Source organism: Hylobates moloch, unplaced genomic scaffold, assembly GCF_009828535.3.
Source record: "Hylobates moloch isolate HMO894 unplaced genomic scaffold, HMol_V3 SCAFFOLD_21, whole genome shotgun sequence".
Taxonomy (NCBI): Eukaryota; Metazoa; Chordata; class Mammalia; order Primates; family Hylobatidae; genus Hylobates; species Hylobates moloch.
In genome coordinates this window covers 40,705,246-40,726,254 of record NW_026652296.1, presented here as the reverse complement: position 1 = coordinate 40,726,254, position 21,009 = coordinate 40,705,246, and the positions used below count along the sequence as shown (strand labels likewise).

The 21,009-nt window shown below is 38.4% G+C and overlaps 1 protein-coding gene across 3 annotated transcripts in view; it reads right to left on the bottom strand.

Moving 5' to 3' along the window:
• Positions 1-21,009, bottom strand: part of RALGAPA2 (Ral GTPase activating protein catalytic subunit alpha 2) — a 340,962-nt gene that overhangs the window by 180,558 nt on the left and 139,395 nt on the right. For all 3 annotated transcript variants that reach the window (XM_058432702.1, XM_032142466.2, XM_058432703.1), the window contains exons 22-24: positions 12,078-12,271; positions 11,053-11,151; positions 10,663-10,818 (exon numbers count right to left, since the gene is read on the bottom strand). In XM_058432702.1, coding sequence (XP_058288685.1) covers positions 10,663-10,818; positions 11,053-11,151; positions 12,078-12,271 — 449 coding nt within the window. The remainder of the gene's footprint in view (positions 1-10,662; positions 10,819-11,052; positions 11,152-12,077; positions 12,272-21,009) is intronic.

Sequence of the window (21,009 nt, the reverse complement as noted above, 5' to 3'; positions counted from 1 at the left end):
AAGTGTAACTTTAGTACTTGAAATGTCTCTAGAAGCTATTCCTGTGTCTCTCAGTGCCTCCGTGCCTGGAGAAAAATCTAACATTTCTTAAAGTCTTCGTAGAATTCTAAATGAGAAAAGATGGTCTTACAGGTCAATAGCTATATTCCAAAGAGCAGGAAAATCCCTTCTGCAGTGAAATGTACCATTGCCTACTGAAGGCCTATCTTCCCCTTTCCAAAGTCCCAGAGTCATCAGAAACCCATTTCATGGAATAAGCAGCACAAGCCAAACAGGCTATGTATGTGGTCACCAATTCACGGATGCAGTGACTTGAGTGCAAGGCTTGGTAGGGCTCAAGCTCTAAAGTGAATGTTCCCTTTTTCTGAGGCTGTCCTAGAGGGTCAGACAGCCTTGGACTGAATGCTTTAGAGCTTGAAAGGCTTACAAACACAGAATCTATCACCTGCCATATTTGAACAGAAAACTGGATTTAGTGTCTCCTGATGATGAGCTGGAATCTACCTATTAGTCCTGGCTCTGGGTAAAACAGTCTCTCTCCACACAGCACTGCTTCAGACATTTGAAGAAGGCAATTATCTGTCTCCATGCACCAACCCTTTTCCACGCAAGCTGTTCTCTCAGCCATCCTGCTTCCTCTTAGCTACTCAGGCAGTGCTCACGCAAGAAGTGGAACTTGAGCCCCCTTCCTGCCTCCTTTCATACATACAGTGCCTTGGGCTTTGCAGATGCAGGCCACACAACTTTCTACTTTGGGCTTCCAGACAAAATTCATCTCAGATAATTTTCATGTTAACTTCAGAATTAATCAGAACGTTCCATGTTTTATTTCTTAAATTGATTTTTTAAGACAGAGAATTTAGTAAGCCGAACCATTACGAAATTGTACCCCCTTTTTGAAAATTCATTTAACTCAACCTGAAACATTGACTCTCTTAATCTCCCTGGTTAAATTTTCGTATGCATTTATTTCCTTGGTTAAGCTAACAGAGTGAGACTTTCATACTGTCTTTGATTACTGAGTTGTGTCATTTAATTTATATTACCTAGCTCTTTTCTTAGGACAAGGTCATCTGCAGAAGTACTCCTTTAGGGCAAGGTTTCTCAACCTCAGCAGTACTGACATTTTTGGTCATAAATTCTTTGTTGTGTTTCTGTGCACTATAGGATATTTAACAACATCCCTGGCTTTCACCCACTAAATGACAGTGCACTTTATGACAACCAGAAGTGTGCCCAGACATTGCCAAATGTTTCCTGGAGGGGGCAAAATTCCCCGGCCCCCCCAAGAATCACTGTTCTAGGGTAATGAAAGTTGACTATCTCGCCACAGTAGAAAGTTAATGCCTGCCTTGAAACTGATAGTTGGAGCCAAAATTTCAACCAAAGTGGCTCAGCTTGGCTGCTCTGGTTACCCATTCTTCTCCATGATGCTATGTAGATTTGGAATAGCCAGTATCAGAAGAAGGCCTTTTTTTTCTTCCATTTTCTATCAATCAATATATTTACAGAGCATCTACCCTCTCTGGGAAAAGACAGAATGCACTCCAGTGACTCTATTAAAAAAGATTCTGGTGATCTGGGCTCTGTGACAGGCCACAGTAGAGTCTCCTTCCAGAGAGAAACCTCAGAGCAAAAGAACACGTTCTCAACTGAAAAATGTATGCCAACTGATACACGATATCACACGGTAACAGTTTAGTAAGACAAAATCTTTCCTTTTCCCACATATACTGAGAGTTGCTATACTATTTTTATGCTTTATTTCATGTAGCATGTCTTATTAAATATTGGAAGATTTTGGGCTAAATATACATAATTCATATTCATGTCTGATAACATTTACTTGAAAGAAAGTCTTTGCACCTTCAAATCCAACAAAGGAAATCAAACAAAACTGTAGTTTCTGGCCTGTCAGGTAGATTTTTTTCTCTCTGGATCAGCCTCCATGCTATCATCTTACACTTTTTAAAGCTGTGAAACAAGTTCACTGCACATGTGTTAAACCTCATAACCGAAACCTCTGCCATCTGTTACCTCCTACATATTTTTACTTTCCTCATTGAGGTATAAGTGGGCTCTGTCTACAGATTAATGAAAATAATTATTGATTCTACAGCTGTAAAAAAAAAGGAAAAAATATCTCGCATTTATTTTTGGTGCAGTCATCTATCTGAAGTCTTTATGGCGATTGATAGCTGAATAAAGTTATAATAAAATTTTCATTGATAAATTTTGATGAATCTGTGGCTTGTCCATTCCCATGAAACCTTATGGAAAACACTCGGAAGGCAGTGGATGCTACCTGATGGTGTAACATTAATTATATGACAGCTTCTATATTTTATCACTGAATTTGTACAATAAGCACAGACAGGAATTATTATTAACTTAACAATACACGTCAGGAGAGGGTTGTCATATCTTACCTGTCCTTATAAATATTATCCTTCAATCAAACCTAAGTCAAACTTGGAAGTTTTGTTTATTTCTACAGTAAACTCTCCTTATATTCAGTAACATTTCATTAACTTGAATAAAGTAAATTCAGGTCAGAAGTTGTATTTTTAGAAAAATAAAAGGACTTGTTTTTAAGTGCTACATTACTTTCAAAAACAATTAGTAACAAATATATGTCTTGGCTAACAAAAACATCAGTTACAGAGCCCTTTAGATGTCCCATTTTAATAATTATAAATACATTTACAATTTGCATACCAACTGCTTGAATTCCAATAGAATTAGAAAATATGTTCTCTTAAGTAGAGAGAAAACGTCCCCGGAAATCTTTCCTGTACATTTCTAATTCCTAACAGGCAAGAATTCTTTGGGGACACCCCTTGGTGTATCCTTGGATGCACCCATTTGGCCTGTCCTATGCTACAATGTCCAAGGTGAGGAAAGGTCATCAAGACATGAATCGAAACTCACAGTCACTTTATCCTATCATGACCACATGTCTTCCTTTTCTCAATTCATCTTCTTGCCTTTCTGAACCAACATTTGCCTTGACAGATAATGGGAATTGTGCCAGGACACTACTTTCTCAGGATGCTTACCAATCAGTACTACATCCTGCCTCTGCAACATATTTCTCACACACACACAAACACACACACACATGCACAAAACACGTATGTGCATATATATACAAAACATATACACATACAATGAATTTACACACAGACACACACACACACACAAACCCCATCTGTGCCTCAGTCCTTAGCCCTCATTACCTTGCCCCTGGGCTATTATAATAATTTCCTTTCTGAATGTTGTCATCATTCTTTCACGATTATAATTCACCCCCACTTTATCACTGTGGTTTAAGCTTCTTAAAATGCTCTTCTGGTCATGTGGAGTATCGTGCTCAAAAACCTTCAACAGCTCCCCACTGTCCACGGGATGAAAACTACTTTGAATCAAGGCTCTCTACAGTGCTGCCTGGATTCATGACCATATATTATTTCTATGCATATATATGGCATTAAATCAAAGCCACTCTAGTCATTGTTCCTGAACACAGCCTGAAAAGTTCTGTATCTTTGATGTGAAACTCCATCATGCTTCTTGTCCTACTATCTAAATCCTATCCATCCTTGAAAGTCCTGCTAAATCCCCTCTCCTCTGTGAGCTGCTTTCAAATCAACTTAGCTAAAAGGATATTCAACAGTTCAATTTTCATAACATGTATATCACTACTTATCTGGTCTTTTGCACAAGTTGATGGTTAGTACAGATACTTGTTTATGCATCTCACACTCCCATAACCTGACTAGGTCTTTACCATGGCAGGAAAAAAATATACAACATAAAAAGATCATTGAACTTTGTGCCACATTTAGGAAGGAGTAATGTGACCCTAATAATAAAATGCCTAAAAATAAATCAGAGGATCTAAGAATGCTTAATGGGAAAGGGTCTGAGAGGCTCTCTAGCCCAATTCATTCACTTGACTACTTGTGGATAGGTGAGGGCCCCATGGCCAGTGAGTGACAAAGCTGAGTCTAGCTCTAAGGTATTTTAGTTCCCAGTATCAGGCCTGCCATCCATGAGAGTCATATGTTATTCTTGAAAGTCAATATATTCTGAAGCCATCTTATATCCTGAATTCTTGGAAGTACATTTTCCAATTCTTAAAAACCTTAGGAATAAGGCCCCACATTAGTCCTATTTTTACTCGTTGTATAAACCTATAGTTTTTTTTTTAAAACTGTTTTTAAATGAAGCTTTAACAAAGTTAGCCTTCTAAAGGTCTAAAGTTCCTCTACTGATACACATCAAGGTTATTATTTCATCCTTGGAACATCAGTTAGATCTTCAAATTCACAAATAAGTACTTTATCTGCTAGTGCTGAGTTAAAATCCTATAAATTAAAACCTTGGTAAAATCACTTGCTGTACAGAATGAGCACTTTAGAGACATGTATTAAAATTATTTCCAGGGATTTGAGATAAACAAGGCCCCCAATTTGCCATCCTAATTCTTTACCTTTTCTGGAACTGAATACTCATTTATGTTTCACCTTAAATATACTTTGAAATTTATATTTATCTAACATATATGGTTCTATAGTTACAAGTCTAAATTTTCAGCAAAGAACAATTCTTTGTCTGAGAAAAGGTGATGCAATTATTACATATGACTGTATGATACAGGCTGTCTGGGATTATTAAAAGAGTCGGGTACGGCCAATTTACAAGTATCACCCCTGCACCTTGCTTTCAAAGCTCACTGCTGAGTCTTAATGCTCACTGAGGGGCCTCATGGGATCTTTTTACAAACGACTGTTTATTATTATATTATTCCATCATATACCTCATGAGAGGGGGTTGTAACATCCGTTAAGAAAATCATGAACTACTTTGACTTCTGTGATAGAATACTGCTCCTCTATATATGATGTTTAAAATTATGGTTTTTTTTAACATTGATGTGACAAAACATTCATAAAAATGTGGAGTTAAATGAAAGCAAAATGTTCCTACGAGCTAAATATTATTGCCTACAAAATAAGTGGCTAAAATTTTTAAAATACAAAAATTAAATTAATGCTCAAGTGCATTCAGCAACTGAAATATGAACCAGTGTTGATCATGTATTGCCAGTGACCAGCACAGCACTTTGCAGAGCAGTTACCGGCTGAGCCAGGGTCTTACTTGCAGGCAAGAGAATCCACTGTTTTGAGATTAAGAAAGAGACTTCTATGAGGGTGTTAGATGGTTTATAGAATGTCTAGAAATGCCAGGGAACCAATCACAAATCTCCACAGCCAGGAAAACGTTGGTAAGCAGAAACACCCAGCCACATCACAAGGCTGTTACAGCAGAGCCCACTGTCTGCTCATCTCACCAGTGATGGTGGTGCGGGAGCAGAACCTCCATGACAGGAGGACCCAGCTCCCCCTGTGCTGCTGCCCACCACTCCCCACATCTACCTTCAAGTGCCATGTTGGCTGGTGTCTCTGCTGGACAGAACCTGGGTCAATGCCAACCCAGCTGCAAGGAGTCTGGGACATGCAGTGTTCAGCTTTCTAGCTTTCCTTGTACAGAGGCTCACTGGGTGGGGTGAAAAGTGAGGGAAAGTGAGCCGATGGCCATGGACACAAAAGAAGCATTTCTGGATCATAAGCATACATGGGTAAAACAAACGTATCAATCGGTATGTCTGTCTACAGCACAGGGAGTGGTTATTTCTCCACACATTGTAAAATTCCACAATGCCTAGTTATGTTTTTTAGTCAAATCATTATGTTCAAAGTAAGAAAACGTATGGAGAAAGACAAAAAATCAACACTTTAAGATATCAGAAATAAATGATGGTGTTGCTGTTCTTCTCCTCACCCTTAATATTATTACAAGAGCTCATGCCTACTGAGGGATCAAATCCATGATCCAGACTGAATGCATTACATGTTTTACCTCTTTCAGGTCTTCAAACAACCCTCTAAGGTAGGCACTATTATTATTCTCATTCAATAGATAAGGGAGCCAGGGCACAGCAAACCCAAATGATTTGGCTAATAAGTAACAAAGCCAAGACTGGAAATCAGACAAGCTGACTTGAGGTCCATGCTCTTAACCAATACACTTTATCACACTCTATTACACTAGATCTTAACTTTATGCTGTTATGATCCAAATATGTTACCTCAGGGCAGAACAACAAACACTTCTGCGTTGGAGAGAGGCCTCATGCTTTTTTGGTGCATTATAAAACACAATATTACAGATGAAAATGACAAAGACCCACATTTCCCAAAATGTCTATAAGCAAATTTGCAACAATAATTTTACATTAATGTAGGCTTTGCATTTAAAAGAGAATTTAACTTTGATGTATAACAGACAAATTACATTAAGACATTAAATCTGTAAGTCATTGTTAAAAAATAGTTCACTTATTTTAAGCAAAGAAAACCTTCCAGTCTGTGATACATGTTCTTACAAACATGAAAATAAAATTCCTTTCCTCAACTGTCCTTTTCCATTTCATACATATTGATCTTTCCATCTGTTTTAAATAATCATGAAATTAATAGAAACTGTTTTTAATAAATCCAAATCATACGTCCTTTCATGTCAAACTATTTTGGGGAATTCTGAGGTGAAAAAGCTGCTTAAGTGTTAGGAAAAACTGAGAACAAGAAACAGCTTTAGAAGAGAAACTGGAGGATGATGAAGAACTGAGAAGGCAACTGTGGAATGGCCTTTCCAGGTTGGGGTGGGGTAGTTTAATAAGGAGGATTCTGAAGTGGAGTAGGACCAAGGGCAGAGCCCAGACAAAATAAAACAGAAGGGAGAAACAACATCAAGGCTGTTGGACCAATACGCTAGCTGTGAATCAATAAAAAATAAACATACCTGGTGGAATAAGCCAAGGCTGTATGTGAATTCTAACAGCCTTTTCAGCCTGTGGCACTGGGCAAACGTTTTAGATATTTTTTTGAAGCTTCATTATTTATAAAATGGGCCTCAGGGGCCTGGGTACTATGGCTCACACCTGTAATCCCAGCATTTTGGGAGGCCAAGATGGGAGGATTGCTTGAGCCCATTGAGCTATGATTATGTCACTGTGCTCCAGCCTGGGCAGTGGAGTGATACCCCATCTCTAAAAAAAAATAAATAAATAAAATAAAATAGGCCATGGTATTTACTGAATTGAATTGCAGAGAAGATTCAATGGTACAACATCATGCAGTCCCCAGCACAGAGTACAGCACTGTGAGTGCTGAAGAAATAAATACCCCTAAGCACCATCACCAGCCCACCCTCAGACACAAAGCAGCTGAGCAGAGGGAAGCACTCTGGGAGACTCCCTCACAGGCAGGCTGGGTAGCCCTGAAAGTCACGCCAAATTTTCTTCAAAATTTATAGTTATTTTGGAACTTTATAATCCTAATTATTTTGTAAACCACTAACATCAATTTTTTTAAAAAAATTCATTGTCAATGAAAAGATAAAGCCATTTCAAACCATGTTTTTGATCACACCAATCAACCACGAACCCATGTTACATATGTACCGTGGGAAATACTACTTGATAGATTCATTGTGTTAGTATTACATAAGTTATTAGGATAACTAAAACTGGTTCAAAATACTAAAAATAGTTGTTTTGGAATGCACTACATTTTGCTGGCTGTTTGGTATATATATTATTATTTTTTAAGATACAAATGGTCATGTCTGTTTACATAATAAATTTTCTATCATATTAGATGAAACTATAACTTTCCAGGATTGTCAGAGAACACAACTTGTGAGACATCTACTTTACAAATTGTTTTTTAAACTAAAAAATGTCTTCAATTACTATGAACATCATTATGTTTGAAAATATTTTTTAGCATCTTATAACTTACTTAATTCAACACTTTATTGGTCACTATTGACATAATTTTGATACCTTTAGATTTAAGAAAGAACTTCATGAAACAACCAAGCCATACACAGCATAACGTTCAAAGGCCCATGAACCACAAAGCTGCGTCGTGCAGACAAGTGTGCCACCCAGAGGCAAAAGGAAGAAAACCACCTTGGATTTTATCTGTGAGACAAAACTGATAATGTTCAATTTTAAACAATTATTTATGATTATTTATTTAAAAACACAGGACATCTTTCATAAGGTTCTCTCTGCATAAATAAATCCTTTTACTGCTAGGATACATAAAAGTGTGGCCCTTTGAGAATTCTCACAAAATAGAAAGAAGCCCTGAGATGGTACCAGTCACAGGTACATAGTTTGTTAATTGAAAAATTTAATTTAACTGTATTCTCTACCGTAAATGCTTTCTTTTCTTTTTATAATTAATATAACATGTGTTTCCAGAATTACATAAGTTATGGAACAACCACTATGATCTATTTAGACATGTGGATCAAAAGTTAAACTAATTACCAGAGACATTTCTTAACTTAAATGAAAAAAAGTTTCTTTCATTAGGTCTTCTGCGTTCTGGCAAAGGAATAAAGTTTACTTAGAGTAATTCTGTTTGGCAGACAGTCAGGGCTTCTAAAATATATAACAATAATCATTAAGGTTAAACAAAACAGTCAACTCTATTAAACTCACATAAAAATTCAAGCTTCTAACAGCCTAAACAATAGGCTGATTTTAAATAGAGATTTATGATATCCTCATTTTGTCTTAGAAGTCTGAATGTTGGGATTACTGTTAGCATTGGACCATCTTTTAAGATTTATGTATTCCACTATGACTATAAAAGATATTGAGCCTTAACTTAATTAAAAACATAATATGCATTAAGATGTAAAAACAATTTTAAGCACAAAATTTGGAAATTCTTTTGTCTATACTATAAAATCATATTTCTTGAAAATGATTTATAAAATAATTTCTTTCAGGTTCTCAAATGCTATATAATATACTCTTATTTCATCTCATTTTACTGTTTCATTTCCACATCAATACATCTTAAAACAGAAAGATAATTCTAAACTCATTTATGTGACTTTCTAAAAAACTCATTCTAAGGAACATTGTTTACTGCTAACTTACTTGTTTTTATAAAATGAGAAGGATCTATAGTTGATTATTATTTCCAAGTAAATTTTTTTCCTGCAAAATATTAGCTAAAGGCTTCTCTAGAGTATTGTTAAGTAAACCTTCCTCTTTTGTTTCTTTCACTGAAGGAGTTCATTATTATCTGAGAGTTAATTGTCTTTTCTATACCCCATAATCCTCCACATACCCTGAGTTGCATCATTCTGTAAAAGATGCTTCCACTTGCAATGATGGCTGTAAAATATTTGAGCAGGGAGTACAAACAATTCTACTCTATGTCCCTATTTCTACATTTATCTAGGAAATAAATGAGATTATGGGTCTAAGCCAACCTGCTACATGGATGTCCTCTATACACTGCTAAAATCATAATGAATATGACAGACTACTCACTAGGACAGTATGGTTATTATTTCATGTAAGAGTTCAATGATTTTTAAAGCTCAAAGTAAGTATTGGGAAATACATACTGCAAACTCTTTAATTTCAAGTACATTCTAAAGCAACAAAAAAAGTTTGCTTAACAGGAGAATAACTTCTTACATGTACCCTGGGGTATCAAAAGGTCTGTGTGTCTGCATCATACCTTCAATGAATACAAAAAATGCAGAAAGGACAGTTACTTGATAGTTAATAAATGATTCAAGTTCATTAACAAGTATTTACAATTTAAAGGGTAAATCTCAAATACTCTCTATACCTCTATATTGGTTAAGAAAACCTAGTAATAAAATGAAATGCCTTTAAATTTCTTGAATCTTTTCTATTCCTTTCTTTCCATCCCCAATGCTACTGGCTTAGTTCTTATCATTTTTTAAAATCTGTATTAAACACTTCCTAATTATTCTCCATCTACAGGCCAATCTCTGATTCTATCCTACTATCACATTTTCAAATCCATCTTCCAAATGCAGTCCAGAATCTCTGTGAAGCATAAATCAATCACATCACTTGCCTGCTTGATATCCCAAATCAAGTCAAGAATCTATGTGTCCTTATCCGTATCTCCCTCAACTGGCAGAAGTCTTCCCAAGGAAGGAAGGTCAGGGTCTGGCCACATCCTATCTCCCAAACCCAGGGCCTACAAGGAGGAAGAGGTAGCTAGTGGCTCCTTGGGCCTTTCTGTTCTAACTTGAACCAAACTTAAATTGCAGTGGGAGAAATTAAAATAACTCCTTATCAAGAAATGTCTGGACTCGTCTTCTACCTTACAGGTAAAGTCTTTCACAAAAACATCCTAACTACTAAAACAACAATTTTCAAACATTTTTAAATGATCAGTACCACTTTCTTCAAACCATATTTAATGCAGAACACAAACAAAAAGTGGTTATAATAGTTATTTTGAGGTTGACAACAAAGGCAGAGGTTAGATCATAGAGGCCATAGAATATAATTAAAATTTAGTTGGCACAATGCAATTGCAAAGTCAGTGGGGAGAAGAAGCAGGGATGTGAAACCTGATTTACATTTTTGAAAGACCATTGGGCTTGCTGTGTGTAAACGAGTTGAAACTACTGAGAAATTCAACACTTCTGATGTATTTTCATAAATATTACTAATGCCTTTAAAGAGTGATATGCTATTTCCAATTAATGGGCAATCACAATAAAGGAGTCGCAGAATACCTGATCCTCGCTGGTTAATCCCAGGTGCATCACAAGGTAAAAATGCACCAGGAAATCTGAGTTTGGCAGAACGTCCTGGCGTCTGGTCATCATGGCACAGATCAGCCTGTAGGCTTGCAGTTTGCCTTCCTTATATTTATTTGGCAGTGTCACCGCCTGTCAAGGAGATGATGTTTCCAGATTAAATCAAGCCCAGGTGCAGAGCATTTCGACATTTCATTTACTTCTCAGTTTTCCTTAAGAGTTGTTTATGGACATGTGGGATGCAGTGACTTTAGTAAGACCCAGCCTGTCTTCAAAACATGCAGTCTTGGGCAATTACATTTTTCAAACTCAATTTCAGAAAGGAAGAGGAAATTGCAATAAAGGAATAAACACATATCCACTTGCCTTAAATAGCCATGATGCAAACATTCTGAGTGGTGGGATCAAAACTGGAGGAGATGGAGAAGACTGGTTATCCAGGCTTATTGCTAGATTATCCCGTATCTAATTCACAAAGAGGAGAATTTTAGGGTAGGTAACATTACGTTTATCCCAACAGTATTTCAACAGTCTTCTGTGACCATATAGCTGCTTTCAGTTAAATTTCTATAAGTGAAAATCTGTAATATTTACAAGTTTCTCTTTTATTGTGAGATTATCCTTTTGAATTATATGTTTGGCTTACTGTATGTGGTTTTAGATTTATATACAAAACAAAGGCATTGTTTTTCCTTGAACGCTAATGGCTGGGGAGGTCCTGAATTCCAAATGATAAGTAACGTTTTAACGAGTTACACTGAACAAACATGAACCATGATTTTGAAAAAAGAATTAATAACATGTGAATGTCAGAACCCAAATAAAAATCAGAATAAAAACTGTATGTACTACTCAGGAGGCTGAGGCAGGAGACTTGCTTGAACCCGGGAGGCAGAGGGGTGCAGTGAGACAATATGGCACCACTGCACTCCAGCCTGGGCGACAGGGCAAGACTCCATTTCAAAAAAAAAAAAAAAAAATTGTATGTACTCTAAGATTCTACTTTCGTAAAAAGAAAGAAGACTATATATTAATATTGGCTATTTCTATGAATAGTGATGTTAATTTTCTTCTTTGTATTTGTCTACATTTTTCAAATTGTATACAATACAACCAGTATCACTTTTATAAAGAGAATAACTAGAACTACTTAACCTCCTGTATTTAATATCCTATAGCAATATTCTACTTTTGCACTAAATGAAATCACTGTTGCATTTATAAAATAGTCATGTTATATATGATTATTCTTTGATAATCAAATGTACTTTGTCTAAATGTACCACTTGTGTTTCAGAATATGTTCAGTAGTTAACTGCAACACAGTTTTTACATTAAATGATAAGACCATTTTCCTGGATTAGAATAAAAAGTAACATAGCAGGACTTACCTTTGCTAGTTTGTACCAGAGTTCATAGAGATAGCAGAAAACTCTGGCATGGATCTTGGGTGACTGGATGTTATTCACATCTCCGAGGATCCCCAAGACCCTTCGCCATAACACAGCAGCAGAGTCTGGGTGCCAACCAGTGAGGCTCCCCCCGGCGATTATACTACAGTCATCTGCGAGGCACTCGCTGCTATCTATGCAGAAAAACATGTCTGTTAACCCTGTAAACAATCTTGATTTCATCATACCTTTTTTCTTTCAGGCAAATTACCTTAGGTATTCAAAGTAAAATAATTAAGGCAAAAAATGTGAAACAGCTGAGAATTTAAAAGGAGAGAAAAGCAGGATCAATGAAGAAAGGTCAAATGATTTTGATTCTTCAAACTAAAAGAGCAACAAGCTAAGACATGACATAACAGTTCCTGGAGACTCTGTGATGGGTTTTATAAATCAGGGGAGAGGAAGAGGGAGACGCTTGAGCAGGATGGGTGGGAAACAGTGCCATAGAAATGGGTGGCCAGGGAAGCCTCGATGCTGCAGTAACATCTGTGGTGGTGGTTGTTGTTAGGTCAGGTTCATGGGGGTGAAATGTGCATACGAGAAATTTCCATCCCTTTCAGGTTTAGGAGTTTTTTTTTAAATTTTATTATTATTATACTTCAAGTTTTAGAGTACACGTGCACAATGTGCAGGTTTGTTAAATATGTATACATGTGCCATGTTGGTGTGCTGCACCCATTAACTTGTCATTTAGCATTAGGTATATCACCTAATGCTATCCCTCCCCCCTCCACCCACCCCACAACAGTCCCCAGTGTGTGATGTTCCCCTTCCTGTGTCCAAGTGTTCTCATTGTTCAGTTCCCACCTATGAGTGAGAACATGCGGTGTTTGGTTTTTTGTCCTTGTGATAGTTTGCTGAGAATGATGGTTTCCAGTTTCACCCATGTCCCTACAAAGGACATGAACTCATCATTTTTTATGGCTGCATAGTATTCCATGGTGTATATGTGCCACATTTTCTTAATCCAGTCTCTTGTTGTTGGACATTTGGGTTGGTTCCAACTCTTTGCTATTGTGAATAGTGCCACAATAAACATACGTGTGCATGTGTCTTTATAGCAGCATGATTTATAATCCTTTGGTTATATACCCAGTAATGGGATGGCTGGGTCAAATGGTCTTTCTAGTTCTAGATCCCTGAGGAATCACCACACCGGCTTCCACAATGGTTGAACTAGTTTACAGTCCCACCAATAGCGTAAAAGTGTCCCTATTTCTCTACATCCTCTCCAGCACCTGTTGTTTCCTGACTTCTTAATGATGGCCATTCTAACTGGTAGGAGATGGTATCTCATTGTGGTTTTGATTTGCATTTCTCTGACGGCCAGTGATGATGAGCATTTTTTCATGTGTTTTTTGGCTGCATAAATGTCTTCTTTTGAGAAGTGTCTGTTCATACCCTTTGCCCACTTTTTGATGGGGTTGTTTTTTTCTTGTAAATTTGTTTGAGTTCTTTGTAGATTCTGGATATTAGCCCTTTGTCAGATGAGTAGGTTGCAAAAATTTTCTCCCATTCTGTAGGTTGCCTGTTCACTCTGATGGTAGTTTCTTTTGCTGTGCAGAAGCTCTTTAGTTTAATTAGGTCCCAATTGTCAATTCTGGCTTTTGTTGCCATTGCTTTTGGTGTTTTAGACATGAAGTCCTTGCCCATGCCTATGTACTGAATGGTATTGCCTAGGCTTTCTTCTAGGGTTTTTATGGTTTTAGGTCTAATAGTTAAATCTTTAATCCATCTTGAATTAATTTTTGTATAAGGTGTAAGGAAGGGATCCAGTTTCAGCTTTCTACATACGGCTAGCCAGTTTTCCCAGCACCATTTATTAAATAGGGAATCCTTTCCCTATTGCTTGTTTTTGTCAGGTTTGTCAAAGATCAGATAGTTGTAGATATGCGGCATTATTTCTGAGAGCTCTGTTCTGTTCCATTGGTCTATATCTCTGTTTTGGTACCAGTACCATGCTGTTTTGGTTGCTGTAGCCTTATAGTATAGTTTGAAGTCAGGTAGCGTGATGCCTCCAGCTTTGTTCTTTTGGCTTAGGACTGACTTGGCGATGCGGGCTCTTTTTTGGTTCCATATGAACTTTAAAGTAGTTTTTTCCAATTCTGTGAAGAAAGTCATTGGTAGCTTGATGGGGACGGCATTGAATCTATAAATTACCTTGGGCAGTATGGCCATTTTCACGACATTGATTCTTCCTACCCATGAGCATGGAATGTTCTTCCATTTGTTTGTATCCTCTTTTATTTCGTTGAGCAGTGGTTTCTAGTTCTCCTTGAAGAGGTCCTTCACATCTCTTGTAAGTTGGATTCGTAGGTATTTTACTCTCTTTGAAGCAATTGTGAATGGGAGTTCACTCATGATTTGGCTCTCTGTTTGTCTGTGATTGGTGTACAAGAATGTTTGTGATTTTTGCACATTGATTTTGTATCCTGAGACTTTGCTGAAGTTGCTTATCAGCTTAAGGAGATTTGGGGCTGACACGATTGGGTTTTCTAGATATACAATCATGTCATCTGCAAACAGGGACAATTTGACTTCCTCTTTTCCTAATTGAATACCCTTTATTTCCTTCTCCTGCCTGACTGCCCTCCTATGTTGAATAGGAGTGGTGAGAGAGGGCATCCCTGTCTTGTGCCAGTTTTCAAAGGGAATGCTTCCAGTTTTTGTCCATTCAGTATGATATTGGCTGTGGGTTTGTCATAGATAGGTCTTATTATTTTGAGATACGTCCCATCAATACCTAATTTATTGAGAGTTTTTAGCATGAAGGGTTGTTGAATTTTGTCAAAGGCCTTTTCTGCATCTATTGAGATTATCATGTGGTTTTTGTCTTTGGTTCTGTTTATATGCTGGATTACATTTATTGATTTTCATATGTTGAACCAGCCTTGCATCCCAGGGATGAAGCCCACTTGATCATGGTGGATAAGCTTTTTGAAGTGCTGCTGGATTTGGTTTGCCAGTATTTTATTGATGATTGTTGCGTCAATGTTCATGAGGGATATTGGTCTAAAATTCTCTTTTTTTGTTGTGTCTCTGCCAGGCTTTGGTATCAGGATGATGCTGGCCTCATAAAATGAGTTAGGGAGGATTCCCTCTTTTTCTATTGATTGGAATAGTTTCAGAAGGAATGGTACCAGCTCCTCCTTGTACCTCTGGTAGAATTTGGCTGTGAATCCATCTGGTCCTGGACTTTTTTTGGTTGGTAAGTTATTAATTACTGCCCCAATTTCAGAGCCTGTTATTGGTCTATTCAGAGATTCAACTTCTTCCTGGTTTAGTCTTGGGAGGGTGTATGTGTCAAGGAATTTATCCATTTCTTCCAGATTTTCTAGTTTATTTGCGTAGAGGTGTTTATAGTATTCTCTGATGGTAGTTTGTACTTCTCTGGGATCGGTGGTGATATTCCCTTTGTCATTTTTTATTGCGTCTATTTGATTCTTCTCTCTTTTCTTCTTTATTAGTCTTGCTAGCGGTCTATCAATTTTGTTGATCTTTTCAAAAAACCAGCTCCTGGATTCATTGATTTTTTGAAGGGTTTTTTATGTCTCTATTTCCTTCAGTTCTGCTCTGATCTTAGTTATTTCTTGCCTTCTGCTAGCTTTTGAATGTGTTTGCTCTTGCTTCTCTAGTTCTTTTAATTGTGATGTTAGGGTGTCAATTTTAGATCTTTCCTGCTTTCTCTTGTGGGCATTTAGTGCTATAAGTTTCCCTCTACACACTGCTTTGAATGTGTCCCAGAGATTCTGGTATGTTGTGTCTTTGTTCTCGTTGGCTTCAAAGAACATCTTTATTTCTGCCTTCATTTGGTTATGTACCCAGTAGTCATTCAGGAGCAGGTTGTTCAGTTTCCATGTAGTTGAGCGGTTTTGAGTGAGTTTCTTAATCCTGAGTTCTAGTTTGATTGCACTGTGGTCTGAGAGACAGTTTGTTATAATTTCTGTTCTTTTACATTTGCTGAGGAGTGCTTTACTTCCAACTATGTGGTCCATTTTGGAATAGGTGTGGTGTGGTGCTGAAAAGAATGTATATTCTGTTGATTTGGGGTGGAGAGTTCTGTAGATGTCTATTAGGTCCACTTGGTGCAGAGCTGAGTTCAATTCCTGGATATCCTTGTTAACTTTCTGTCTTGCTGATCTGTCTAATGTTGACAGTGGGGTGTTAAAGTCTCCCATTATTATTGTGTGGGAGTCTAAGTCTCTTTGTAGGTCACTAAGGACTTGCTTTATGAATCTGGGTGCTCCTGTATTGGGTGCATATATATTTAGGATAGTTAGCTCTTCTTGTTGAATTGATCCCTTTACCATTATGTAATGGCCTTTTTTGTCTCTTTTGATCTTTGTTGGTTTAAAGTTTGTTTTATCCGAGACTACGATTGCAACCCCTGCCTTTTTTTGTTTTCCATTTGCTTGGTAGATCTTCCTCCATCCCTTTATTTTGAGCCTATGTGTGTCACTGCATGTGAGACGGGTTTCCTAAATACAGCAAACTGATGGGTCTTGACTCTTTATCCAGTTTGCCAGGCTGTGTCTTTTAATTGGAGCATTTAGCCCATTTACATTTAAAGTTAATATTGTTATGTGTGAATGTGATCCTGTCATTATGATGTTACTTGGCTATTTTGCTCGTTAGTTGATGCAGTTTCTTCCTAGCCTCGATGGTCTTTACAATTTGGCATGTTTTTGCAGTGGCTGGTACCGGTTGTTCCTTTCCATGTTTAGTGCTTCCTTCAGGAGCTCTTTTAGGGCAGGCCTGGTGGTGACAAAATCACTCAGCGTTTGCTTGTCTGTAAAGTATTTTATTTCTCCTTCACTTATGAAGCTTAGTTTGGCTGGATATGACATTCTGGGTTGAAAATTCTTTTCTTTAAGAATGTTGAATATTGGCCCCCACTCTCTTGTGGCTTGTAGAGTTTCTGCCAAGAGATCAGCTGTTAGTTTAATGGGCTTCCCTTTGTGGGTAACCCGACCTTTCTCTCTGGCTGCCCTTAACACTTTTTCCTTCATTTCAAACTTGGTGAATCTGACAATTATGTGTCTTGGAGTTGCTCTTCTCGAGGAATATCTTTGTGGCGTTCTCTCTATTTCCTGAATTTGAATGTTGGCCTGCCTTGCTACATTGGGGAAGTTCTCCTGGATAATATCCTGCAGAGTGATTTCCAACTTGGTTCCATTCTCCGCGTCACTTTCAGGTACACCAATCAGACATAGATCTGGTCTTTTCACATAGTTCCATATTTCTTGGAGGCTTTGTTCATTTCTTTTTATTCTTTTTTCTCTAAACTTCTCTTCTTGCTTCATTTCATTCATTTCGTCTTCCATCACTGATACCCTTTCTTCCAGTTGATTGCATCGGCTACTGAGGCTTGTGCACTTGTCACTTAGTTCTCGTGCTGTGGTTTTCAGCTCCATCAGGTCCTTTAAGGAATTCTCTGCATTGGTTATTCTAGTTAGCCATTCACCTAATTTTTTTTCAAGGTTTTTAACTTCTTTGCCATTGGTTCGAACTTCTTCCTTTAGCTCGGAGTAGTTTGATCTTCTTAAGCCTTCTTCTCTCAACTCGTCAACGTCAATCTCTGTCCAGCTTTGTTCCGTTGCTGGTGAGGAGCTGCGTTCCTTTGGAGGAGGAGAGGTGCTCTGATTTTTAGAGTTTCTGGTTTTTCTGCTCTGTTTTTTCCCCATCTTTGTGGTTTTATCTACCTTTGGTCTTTGATGACGGTGATGTACAGATGGGTTTTTGGTGTGGATGTCCTTTCTGTTTGTTAGTTTTCCTTTTAACAGTCAGGACCCTCAGCTGCAGGTCTGTTGGAGTTTGCTGGAGGTCCACTCCAGACCCTGTTTGCCTGGGTATCAGCAGCGGTGGCTGCAGAACAGCAGATATTGGTGAACTGCAAACGCTGCTGCCTGATCATTTCTCTGGAAGTTTTGTCTCAGAGGAGTACCCAGCCATGTGAGGTGTCAGTCCACCCCTACTGGGGGGTGCCTCCCAGTTAGGCTACTCGGGGGTCAGGGACCCACTTGAGGAGGTAGTCTGCCTGTTCTCAGATCTCAAGCTGCGTGCTGGGAGAACCACTACTCTCTTCAAAGCTGTCAGACAGGGACATTTAAGTCTGCAGAGGTTACTGCTATCTTTTTGTCTGTCTGTGCCCTGCCCCCAGAGGTGGAGCCTACAGAGGCAGGCCGGCCTCTTTGAGCTGTGTTGGGCTCCACCCAGTTAGAGCTTCCTGGCCGCTTTGTTTACCTACTCAAGGCTCGGCAGTGGCGGGCGCCCTCCCCCAGCCTTGCTGCCACCTTGCAGTTTGATCTCAGACTGCTGTGCTAGCAATGAGCAAGACTCCATGGGCGTAGGACCCTCCGAGCCAGGTGCAGGATATAATCTCCTGGTGTGCCGTTTGTTAAGCCAGTTGGAAAAGCGCAGTATTAGGGTGGGAGTGACCCGATTTTCCAGGTGCCGTCTGTCACTCCTTTCTTTGACTAGGAAAGGGAATTCCCTGACCCTTTGCACTTCCTGGGTGAGGCAATGCCTTGCCCTGCTTCAGCTCACACACAGTGCGCTGCACCCACTGTCCTGCACCCACTGTCTGGCACTCCCCAGTGAGATGAACCCAGTACCTCAGCTGGAAATGCAGAAATCACCTGTCTTCTGCATCGCTCACACTGGGAGCTGTAGACTGGACAGGTTTAAGGAGTTTTAAGGAATGTATACGCTCATGCAACTATTGCCATAAACTGCCACCATAATTGAAATATGGAGGATCAAATCACTCCAAAAAGTGCTCCTTCATAATTGGTCCCCTTCCTCTATTCTCAGCCTCTTGCAACCACTGCTTTGTTTTCTGTTCCTATAGTTTTGCCTTTTCCAGAATGTCACATGAATGAAATCCTACAGTTTGTAGCCTTTCTGTCTGGTTTCTTTCACTCAGTAAAATGCATTTGAGATTCATCTGTACAGTTATGGGTATCAGTTGTCTCTTCTTATCGCTGATTAATATTCTATTTTATAGATGTGTCACAGTTTATCCATTCACCTGTAGATATTTAGATTTGTTCCTGTTTTTGGCAATTATGAATACAGTTGCCATAAACATTCATGTGCAAGCTTTTGCATTAACATATGTTTACATTTCTCTTAAGTAAATATCTAGGAGTGAGATTCCTGGGTCCAGTCATAAGCGTATGCTTAATAAACATTAAACTGAAGAAAGAAACTGTCAAACTGTTGTCCAAAGTGCTGTTACAGTTTGCACTCCTGCAAGCAAAGTATGAGAGAGTTCCACTTGTTCTACATCCTTGCTAGAACTTGATACTGTTGGTTTTTAAAATTTTAACCATTCTCATAGGCATGGAGCAGTATCTCACTGAGGTTTTCGTTTGCAGTTCTCCAATGACTAAAGATTTTAAGCATGCGGTGATATGTGACTCGAACTTGAAGACGATGTGCAAATGGGCTGTGCAACTCTGTGGGGAAGTCAGTTAGGGAGAAGAGCTAGAGCAAAGACTGTGAGATAGGAGTGTGCTAACAAGTTCAAGGCATAGAATGTCTTTGTAATATATATTTAATTATGAAATATGAAACCGTGCATTGAAAACAAATAGTTAATCAAGAATTTAATGATTTACATGTATATCTAATTTTATCAATTAAGTTATAGAATTTTGTTCTTTGGATACCTGTTGCTTTAGGATGAGTAAAGGCTAGAAGACTGATTTGAGTAAGTCTCTAGCTTTCTAAAATGAGCCTTTGGATTTTTAGAGTAAACGGAAAAGCAGCCAAAGACAGACACGCACCACTTAAAGAATGATGTATTATGACAAAAAAATTTATTTCATAGTATGTATGTAATAATCAACAGAGGCAAGCATTTTAACTGCACATTGTATTTTCTCACTCTTCATCCTTTTGACTTCATTGCAGCATTTAACGCTTCTTCCTCAGGCCCTTTTTAGACAATTCTGTCTCTATTTGCTTCCATGACCAAGCACATTCCTCTAATCTCCTGCAGCTCAGTTATAAAATTCTGGATTCCACATCTCCAACCTGTAGCCTTTGCACAAAGTTCAGTCTCTGTTCTCATGTGTCATAGCCTCAGCCCCCATGTGTTCTATCCCTCTTCTCCACTGGCATGGTGCTTGAGTAGGCCACCAAAGACTTTCATGTTATTTAATGCAGTGCTCAATGTCCAGTCCTCAGCAGCATTTGATTCAAGTAATCATGTCTCCTTTCTGAAATGCTTCAACCATTTGACCCCCAGATGTGACTCTCACCTGGTCTTCTTCTTTTGCTGGTGCTTCTTCCTCTCACAGACTGTGGACACTGAAGGGCCCTGGAGCTTTTGTCTTCTCTCATGCCCCTTTTAATCTCATACAGACTTACTGCCATACATATTTGAATGCCATCCATATACTCACAGCTCTACATGCCCATTTCTGGCCTGGATCTCTTTCCTCAAGTTTAAACTCATTTCTCCAACAACATATTTGACAGCTCTACATGCTCAGGACTGAATTGAAGCAGAGACCATAAGCAGGCATGGTCTTTGGTCAGTTTCACTGTATTCCTGAAGAACCTCAGATACATGTATGTTGAGATTTTTTTTTTTTTTCTGGAATTCAAAAGACTCTCTCCTGCTCAAAGAGTATGAAAACTCTCCTTTAATCCCTCTGTTTTCAAGACAGCATCTCTGCACTCAGATGTGTTGGTGACTCCAAGCCAGAACCCCCCTAATTTACTTTCACCATTTTCTAGGGTGAAAAAGCAGTGGCCCATGGCAACAGAGCTCTAACTAGTTCTTAAACAGACTTACAGTCTTCCTGTTTTTAGCCCCATCATCACCTCCTATTTCTGTAGCTACCCGGTATGGGAAATTTTC